The 9,869-nt window shown below is 35.4% G+C and overlaps 1 protein-coding gene across 1 annotated transcript in view; it reads right to left on the reverse strand.

The window, feature by feature from the left end:
• LOC102853887 (chromosome unknown open reading frame, human C12orf50) overlaps positions 1-7,351 on the reverse strand; it is an 82,629-nt gene extending 75,278 nt beyond the window's left edge. Inside the window, exons 1-3 of the mRNA XM_006889493.1 lie at positions 7,292-7,351; positions 5,417-5,536; positions 4,966-5,086 (exon numbers count right to left, since the gene is read on the reverse strand). Coding sequence (XP_006889555.1) covers positions 4,966-5,086; positions 5,417-5,428 — 133 coding nt within the window. The 5' untranslated portion in view covers positions 5,429-5,536; positions 7,292-7,351. The remainder of the gene's footprint in view (positions 1-4,965; positions 5,087-5,416; positions 5,537-7,291) is intronic.
• Positions 7,352-9,869: the final 2,518 nt, after the last annotated feature.

Consider the following 9,869-nt stretch of genomic DNA (forward strand, 5'->3'; position numbering starts at 1 on the left):
GTAAAAGAGAAATGAAATTAAGAGTCTAGGAGAACAGGGGTAAGCTGAAAGAGTACCATCTATGATTGCTATTAACATTATGGTCAACTTGAGGTCCTTGTTCATGGAATTAGCTTATCAATATGATTGAATGCTTTTTTACAAACCATACTGAGTTGTATGTAATAAATGTAGGTACTGAGAGTTAAGAGTATTTAACCATCATTATAGTTACCAAGTGAGCATAATCAATCAATCTCGAGAGGTGTGTATAAGAATCTGGTTATCAGACTGAAGTGAGATAAAATATCAAGGGATGAGAAAAAAAAACAACCCAAAAATCTATGTACTCCGGAGAAGATTATAATAAAATAGGAAAATGACCAGAGGGTAAGATGAAGGATAATGAGATTATGAGTTGAGGAGAAGGAATTAGTTTTGAGAGGATGACTGCATGATTGAGTTCCTGAGGAGATTCAAGATTGAGTCAGTGGAGAAAAGGTCAAGGAATTCAGAGGCCAGGGTGACAAATAGTGTATATGTTTTTAACCTTAAACTGCCAAGAATTGATTCAGGACTATTAAAAAAAGCAACATTTTTTAAATGCTGAAAAGGTAGGAAGAATGACTCAGATGTATGTAAACAATAGCAAATAAAACAAACGCTGGGGGATAATAGATGAGCCAGTATAAAAAGGCAAGCTGGATGGTTTTGTTGTTGTAGTTAGGTGTCATTTAATTGAGTACGACTCATAACAACCCCTATGAACAGCATATCTGAACCCTATCTGATCCTGCGCCATCTTCACACTTCCTAAACCATGAAAGCCCAATGCAGCAGTAACCGTATCAATCCACCTGCTTGAGGATCTGCTTCTACTTTAACAACTCTCCACCCTTCCTAGCATCACATCCTTCTCCAACAACATGCCCGAAGTATGTGAAGAGAAACCTCACCATCCTTGCCTCCAAAGAGCACTTTGACTGCATCCTCTCCAGGACATAGTTGTTCTTTAAGCCACCCATGGGATGTTTAGTGCACTTTTCTAACACCATAGCGCAAAGGCATCAATTCCTTTTCTGTGATCCTTATTCATTTGTCCAGCTCTCAGATGCATAGCAAGTGATCAGAAAGACTATGGCTTGAATCTGACACAATTTAGTCCTTAAACTGGCATCATCACTCCTCAATTATTTGGAAAGGTTCCTAACTTCAGGCTTCTCCAATTCGATATGTGTCCTTCTTTCCTCACTGCTGGTATCAAAGGTATTAATTGTGGATCCAAGTAAGATGATTTTTTTGACTATTCCAATTTCTTCTCCATCTACCATGATGTTGTCTATCAGTCTAGTGATAAGAATCTTTGTTTTCTTGATACTGAGGTACAATCCAAATTGAAGGCTACATTCCTTGATCCTCTGCATTATATGCCTCAAATCCTTCTGAGTCAGCAAACAAGATTGTGTCATCTGCATAACACAGGTTAATATATATTCCTCCATTCCTGATGCCGTATTCCTCTTCATAGAGTCCAGCTTCTCAAATAATTTGTTCAGCATGCAGACTGAATAAGTATCAAGAAAGAATACAACCCTGACTCACTCCTTAATTTTAAACCATGCAATGACACTGAAGAATTTCAGGAAGTACCATATGAGCAGGAGCTAATGGTAATGAAGGAGGAAATGGAAGCTGCATTGAAAGCATTAGCAAAAAATAAGACCCCAGGAATCGATGGGATATCAACTGACTTATTTCAATTTACCAATGCAGTCTTGGATGTGCTCACCAATCTATGCCGGGAAACCTGGAGGATAGCTGTCTGGGCAATGGGTTGGAAGAGGTCCATATTTTTTCCCATCCAGGAAAGGTGATCCAACTGAATGTGGAAACTATTGGACAATATCATTAATATCACATGAAAGCAAAATACTGAATATCATTCAAAAATGGCTAGAACAGTATATAGACAGGGAATTGCCAGAAGTTCAGGAAGCCAGAAGCATGATTTAGAAGAGGCCGTGGCACCAGGAATCTCAATGCTGATGTCAGATGGATCTTGGCTCGAAGTAGAGAATACGAGAAGAATGTCTATTTGTGCTTTATTGACTATGCAAAGGTGTTTGTGTGGATAATAATAAGTTGTGGCTGACATTGAGAAGAATGGGAATCCCAGAGCACCTACCTGTGCTCACGTGACTCCTATACCTGGATGAGGAGGCTGTTGTGCAAACAGAGCAGGGGAGCACTGCATTGTTTTGGATAGTTTTAGGGATGAGTAACAGAAAAGTATGAAATTGGCAATGACACACAATAGAAATCCCATCTCACCTTTGGGTCCAGTGGTACTTGAGCATTGGGAGAATAAAAAGTCACCACATAAAAGTACTGTCAGAAAAGCAGGAGCCTGGAGAAGAATGAAGGGTAAATTCAGGACTTAAGTTCAGAAAGGATTTTGTGGATAATAAGTTGTTTGGAGAAAAGTATTAAACAGCTAGCTGTAGGAGTAAAAAATTTGGGAAATGAAGCTTTTTGTATTATGTATTGTCATATGATAGAGGTGTTGTCTGAGAAAGAAAATACTGTTGTCCAAGTACACAGATGAAGGTTTGACCCCTACTGGGAAAGGGGGAAAAATCCACAATTTAGTCTCTGCCTTCACACCTACCAAAGGAATTAAGACTTCCAGGAAAATCAGAAGTTATCAACTTGATTCTCATTCTTTGTTTCATAAATGAGAATTACAAAAACATACCTCTTCTTGAAGAATATTGAATATATCATGGACTGCAGAAAGAACAAACAAATCTATCTTTGAGGAAGTGCACTCTGGGGGCTCCTTAGAAGCAAAATCTTGTAACTAAACTCAACCCCATACTCAACTTTCAAACCTAAATATGTCTATCAGGTAAACAGTAATTCTAGGGAGATAAATATTCATTAGAATAATCAACCACACAAGATCAAAGGGTGGAATTTGCCCAAGGATTAACTTCAAAAGGCACAAAATGATAGGAAGGAAAGAAGAATGGAAATGGTAAACATAACAAAGTAATGGGAAGAATACTATTATAATGAAAGGATTGCTATCAAAGCCACAAAATAAAATGCATAAGTTGCTAAATAGGATACCAATTTCATCTGTAAATTCTCAACTCACAATTAAAAAAAGAAAAATGAAAGTCAAACTGTATTTAAATCAATGTTGTTGTTGCTTACCTTGGAGTGGAGCATGTCTCATAGTAACACTTTGAACAAAAAGGCCTGAAGCCTTTCTATAAGCATGGTCATTTTTCAAAGTTCATAGTGTTTCCAGAGGCATGTTGTTTAGGAAGTGGATGCCACTCCTGCTTTCAATTAAACCAATGAGACTGAGTTAATTACTTATGTAGGCACAGTAACTTTCATTACAGCCTGTTACCTCTCAGGAATTATCTATCTATCCACTATCCACACATTGAATTTCACTAGGCATCTATGTTCTAGGTTCTGTACAAAGAAATGTTAGGAAATTCATTATAATCTTCAGTCTTGTGTGTATGTAGCCAAGTGAGAAATAGGATATTTTAGGAAGGTTTTATATGTGTAATAAATTAATAAATAAGGTAGAGGATTTCCCAGAAGACTACAATATAATCCTGAAATACTTATATACTTTGAGTTTGTTTCTAGAAGCATAACACCAAAAGAAATATGATGGTCATGAAAATCTGGTATTTCCAACTTCTTGAGGGAGATCTAGTAGTCTGTCAATAAGGAGCTATACTGCCACCTGAAGGTAATGGAGTTTGAAACCACCAACTACTCTACAGAAAAAAGAGATAAGCAATCTCCTTCTGACTGATTTAATGCCTCTGAAAACTGCGAAAGGTCAGCTACGCATGAGTTCTAATTGGATAGTACATAACAAGCACCACCACCACCAACAACAACTTCTTGAGTAAGCTTCTTGCCATTTACTGTTTTAAGGTATGTTGTCTTATGCATCCACTTTCCAAAAATCAGCTTAAGGTCTACCACCTCATAGAATCTCAGTACCAATATCAATTGTTATCCAGTGGATTTTGACTCACAGAAGCTCTATAGGACAGAGTAGAATTATTCTACAGAGGTTTCAAGGCTGTAAATCTTTAAGAAAGCAGGCTGCACTATTTCATGGAGCAACTGGTGCATTTGAACCACTGACCTTTCTGATTAACAGCTAATTGCCTAACAATTGTACCACCAGGGCTCCCAATACAACTTTAATTGAAGTGACTTGTGTTATAACCATTGAAATGTTCTATGGGAACAATATTTTAACTTTTGTGACATGGAGTTTTATTTTTCCACAACTGTAGTCTTAGGCTGTGTTGCTGTTTGTTGAGTACCATTGAGTATGACCCATAGTGACACTTGGAACAACAAATCTGAACCTTATCCTATCCTGTGTCATACTCACACTTCCTGACACACTAGAGCCCACTGTAGCAATCATTGTGTCAAGCCATCTGGTTGAGGGTCATCTTCAACCAGAAGTCCTAGGGGGAAAAGCACAATATACAGCTGTTCTGTCAAGAGTAGGTCAGAGCTTGGCCTTATTCCCCCACCTACCAGCCAGGTTTCTGTATATTCAGAGATGCATCATCAGTTAAGACCCTAAGCTTGGCTTCAGTTGTATCAACTTTGCTGGGACAGCTTTCTTTTATCTGGAGAAACCAGTAGCTTTTCCATTTTTATGATAAAGTAAGTCTATTTTAGATATGCAAAGGCAAAGAAAATTTAATTTCTTTGTTTACTTCTACATTGTTAGCTCCTCACTGAATCATCCCAAGCTTCATTTCTTCACTGAATTATGATTCTCCATTGGATTATGACACATAATATACCACTGACTGTAAAACTACACTACTTACCTTGTTTATTTCATCTAATGCCTTTCTATGCTGCCACTCCAAAGCTAGGTTTTCATATACTATGTCCACATTATTTAAAAAATATACTCACTGCTACTTGGTGGCAAAAACAGTCCATTGATATTTCGAGGCTTGCTGTGATAAAAGATACAACTGATCTTCACACAACCAAGAGGCTGAGTTTCCCAGAAGCATGATATGCTGCAGTTTTGCTATATAGATGGGGTAGGGGAAATGTAATAATCAGATATTCACAATGAATGCAGTATGCTACAATAGACAATTTTAATCACTAATTTAAGATGATGTGTGTTCCTCAGTTTTCTGTACTTCTTAACTGTGCCCTTTTCTTAAAAGATGCAGTGGATGATCCTAAAACATGTTCCTATATTCTAAGAATGTCTTCTTAGCAAAATTAGTAACAGAAACTACATGTTTGTCATCGGCAATGGAACAACCACTTCTTTATTATATTGGAAAAGTATAAGGTAATATTACTGAATGGAGACATAGTTAACAAAAATGATGTTAAGTAATTCTACCTGCATTTCCATGTGTCTAAATCTGCAAAGTGGATCTAAACATTTCCCCTCTCTCCATAACGAGCACACAGTGTCACTGCCAAGGGCCTCTTCACAGTGTCGGAATCGGCACTGGGAACCCTAGGATGGAAAAAGAAAATGATCAGTGCCGAAAACTGACAATAGATTAACATCATTAACATTGCAAATGACATGCAGAAGATGTGGACATATCAAATTAGAATGAGATAAATAATACCACAAATATAAGACTAAATTTCAGCAAATTTACTTAAGTGAAAGACTGCAAAAATAATTGAATGTTCAAATAGTACATTCTTCAAATAGTTCAAATAGTACATTTATAAATCTCTGCCAAATACTACTTTAATAACCCTAGATGGCTGGCTATGGTCAAAACACAGAAACTTATAGTTGGAAAAACTGAAGTCAACTATATTTGGAAGTAAGAGGTGGGTAACATATAACAAAAATATCCCATTAAATTTTGTCTTTTGATACGTTCCACTATTGTTTCTTATTGTTTACTCCTTTTTTCCACTCATGTCTTCAGTATCACTCTTCCTTTTATTTTTGTTGTTATTGTTTTGTGCCATCAAATCATGTCTAACTGGCACAGGAGGAGATTGGCCCTCCTTCTCCAGCAGAGCATCTGGTGGATTCAAATTGTGTGCCTTTGAGATTACAACGCAGCTTCTTGCCATTAGGCCACCGAGTTCCCTTCACTCCTCCTTTTAAATGGATCTGTGAGTTGTGGTCAGTGGATTTGTAGCCAGAAAAACCTGTATTCAAATACCTGTAACTGAACTATTTACCTATGTTGACAAAGTTAATACATTACTTAAACTGTCTGTTAAATTATTCAGGTATCCTAGCAAAGATGAAAAATTTTAAACTAGGCATAGAGTGTTTTTTTTCATTGGCTCCATTCTACCATAAGTAGAAAACTCCAATCAAGGAGTTTCTATATTTATTTGATTTCATTAATCCTAATACTTGGGTTATGTCAATACTTTCCCCCCTACTTTATAAACTTTAATTAATAGCTTATTTGTTTTTTATTATTTATTTTCCTTTTTCCATGCCTTCAAATATTGGTGTTTCTTAGACTTCTGACAGGTTAAAAAGTCAGAAATTAGGTTAATGAATTTCAAACAGGTAATCAATTAGATTTATTAAACTAAATTTGATAGTGACCTGAACTCAACAATCTGAATTTATTTGGTTGGAATCATATTAGCCCCCAAACTGCCATATAATGTTAGATATTTTACATCTCAAAGAACCATTATACAGACAAAAGTGACACATGCCAATTAAAAAGCCTTAGACATTTAACTGACATAGATAAGGATGTTGTTATAGTTGTTCATTGATAGTTTTATACAAATCAAAAACTTCCATTATCCAAGATTTTCCTTAGAGAAATTCAATAGGTCAAAAATAAATACACTTATACTTCAGAGTTTAAGTACTTAAAATATGTTCAGAAATTAGTTAATTTTGATTCAGCAATACAATTACAGCTATTCTCTATTTTACTAAAAAGTGTAAGCAAATAAAGTACTGTAAATTATATCATATTTACCTTTATGCATGTGGAATTATAAAAGAAATAGCAGTCATTCCCTTCTGCCATTTTCAACTCTCTTGCTGCTAATCCAATGTGTATATAGATATATTTGTATACAAGTATATATAAGAATTTGTAGGAATTAAAATACAAGATAAATCAGTGTGTAAGGGATGGGGGTTGAGGGAGGAAGATTTCTATATACACAGTCTTTCAGGGTATCAGTAATAATCCTTTAAAACTGATCTCCTGTTGACAGTATATTACGCATTAGGTAATTTTTAAATAAAATTAGAAGATACCTTCTCTAGCTATGCAGAAATGTTGAAAGTGGTTGCTAGTCAGCACGCAAACTCAAACTTCCAGAATTTTCATCACTGTTAGCTAATGCATTGTTTGTTCACCACAGATGACCTCAGATGTAACTGTAAGCTGGTTTTCAGTTAGTGTATGGTATTTCCCTTAACCTCAGTTTTCTAGTCTATTAACTAAAAGTTGTTGTTGTTGTGTTGTTAAGAGCCATTGAGTACGACTCATCGCAACCCTAAGAACAAAAGACCTGAATCTTGTTTTATAACTATCGCTGTTTTTTATGTTCATAGTTTCCAGAGGTCTGTGATTCAGAAAGTCGATGTCAATCCTGCTTTCAAAAGAGGCTTATAAAAAGAAAATAGCATAGTTTGTCTGTTTTTGATTGAACTTTGGATGATATTAACTAATTTGTATTTAAATAATTAAAAAGTAACATATTTCCAAATGAAATAGCTATTTTATAAACTCTAGAATTTAAGAAACTGAAATTGTAAACAAAACTAAAATATTAAAGTAAAAGGGAAATATGTTATCCATATTTCAGGATAATAATATTATTTATCTTACTGCTTTCTGCTGATTTTAGGAAAAATCACAATCAGATCACCATTTATTAATAGTTCACTAAAAATAAATTAGACTATCTTGTAAATATAACCATACATCCTTTGAAAAAAAAAAACCACAAAAAAACAAGCAGCATTTCCCTATAGCAAAAAGTTTCCAGGGTGCTTACACATCCTGAGACTTTGCTGAAAATAAAATGAATTCAACTCATTATTATAAAAAGACATTTCAACTGTCATTTATTGAGATCTTCATATTTGTATCTTTATATAAATAATTAGAACCTAACAGTTATTAATAAATACATTCATCACGGATGAAGACATATGGATTCTCAAACTGGGTAAATAAAACATTCCAAGTTGGGATTAATTTCTACTTTATAAAACAAAGATCTATAAAATAAAGTAAATTTCAGAAAAATATTGATCTATAATTCTAAATAATAACATTTAAAAAAATCTGTGATGGTATTAGAAGTTAAATGAGACTAGAAAATAGAGAACTGATGAAACTCTTGAAAATAGCAGAAAAGATATACAGAAAAGTATACAACTATGATTCTAGTTTTGTCTTTTATTCTAACTCAAGAACTACAACAGACCTATCTGAAGCACTGGGATAAACAGTACAAAACTTTCAAATAGTCTTTGAACTTCAAAGAAATTCCTATCCAACTCTCTTATTTGTAACTGCCCTGAATTATAGTTGTTGGTTTTCGTCAAGTTGAGTACAACTCATAGTGACCCTATGAACAAAAGGCCTGAAGCCCTTCTATAACTGTGGTATAGACTAGTATTGGTGTAAGACTACATGTAACATTATGATTAAATCTATTGCAAGGAAAAGGAAAAGGCTAAAAAAAAAAACCCCACTTTTACCTCTACTATCTACTAGTTAGGTGTGAATAGCTATATTCTGTTAGAAAAAGCACAACCAGACCAAACCTAACTTGAACACTAGCTTTGCCACTGCAGAGAAGAGTGAACAAACAGAACTGTATGTCTGGTAGTTGAAATACGTGGAGGCCTAATTTCTTTTCTTGTTCCCCTTTTCTATTTCCTTCCTTCCCTCTTTCTTCCTCGCAATCACCCACCCTCTAATCCTTGTTCCTTTCTATTCCTTCCTGTCATTAAATACAATTTAGTCTTTCAGGGAAAGCTATAACTGACCCTGGCCATGACAGTCCTTACTCACTGTTAGGAGGAGTGATGGGAAATTTGCCTCTACAGTTAGGGTAGGTCTGCAAATTTTGAAGTACAGGTTTTGGCCAAAGCAGACTCTTGAGTTATCTTTCATCTTTAGTGTATGCCAGAAAATTGGCACCTCAGTCAGGGAGGAAAGTCTTTGTAGCTGTTTGTAATCCTGCACTTTACATACCAAGGTTTGATAGCACCTCCTTGTTGGCTCTTGAGGTTTAAGGGGATGAAGCAGTAACTGGTAGGGCAGCAGTCCAGTTTATAAGTGCGACTTGATCCTTTTGATTTCCCCTTATTTGGGCTCCTCAATGTCTCAGTCAGAGGTCTTCTCCAGGCACTTGTGAAACTTACTCCAGGGAGATTGTCCCCTTGCGGCTACTATTTAAAGTGCAAGTGGAATGTTTTGAAAGATGCACCTTTCCCAGAAATAACAGAATGTTGAACTGAGAAGATTCTGTGGCAGTTTGGGAAATAATTGTTGATCGTTGTAGAAATTATTTATTGGCTCCTTGAGACCCATCAATCAAGTAGTTTTTTTAGGATTCCTCTTGAAGAACAAAGAATGATGGTTGGCTACAAAATGGCTAGAAGTATCTGGTCCCAGTATATCATATTCAGCATCAGAGTTTTTTTCCTTTTATTATTTTTCAGTTTTGTTTTCCTGCGAGAAAATGAAAGATAGTTTAAGAGAAAGTAGAGACTGAAACACAAATCTCTTCCTCTCTCACCCACTGAACGCAGCAAAGTAAACTTTTCCAGGAGTTTGGTTTTTTTTTCTTTTCTTTGAAAACCCCTTATTATT

This window comes from Elephantulus edwardii, unplaced genomic scaffold (assembly GCF_000299155.1).
Source record: "Elephantulus edwardii isolate Elephantulus edwardi_28Jun2011 unplaced genomic scaffold, EleEdw1.0 scaffold00078, whole genome shotgun sequence".
Taxonomy (NCBI): Eukaryota; Metazoa; Chordata; class Mammalia; order Macroscelidea; family Macroscelididae; genus Elephantulus; species Elephantulus edwardii.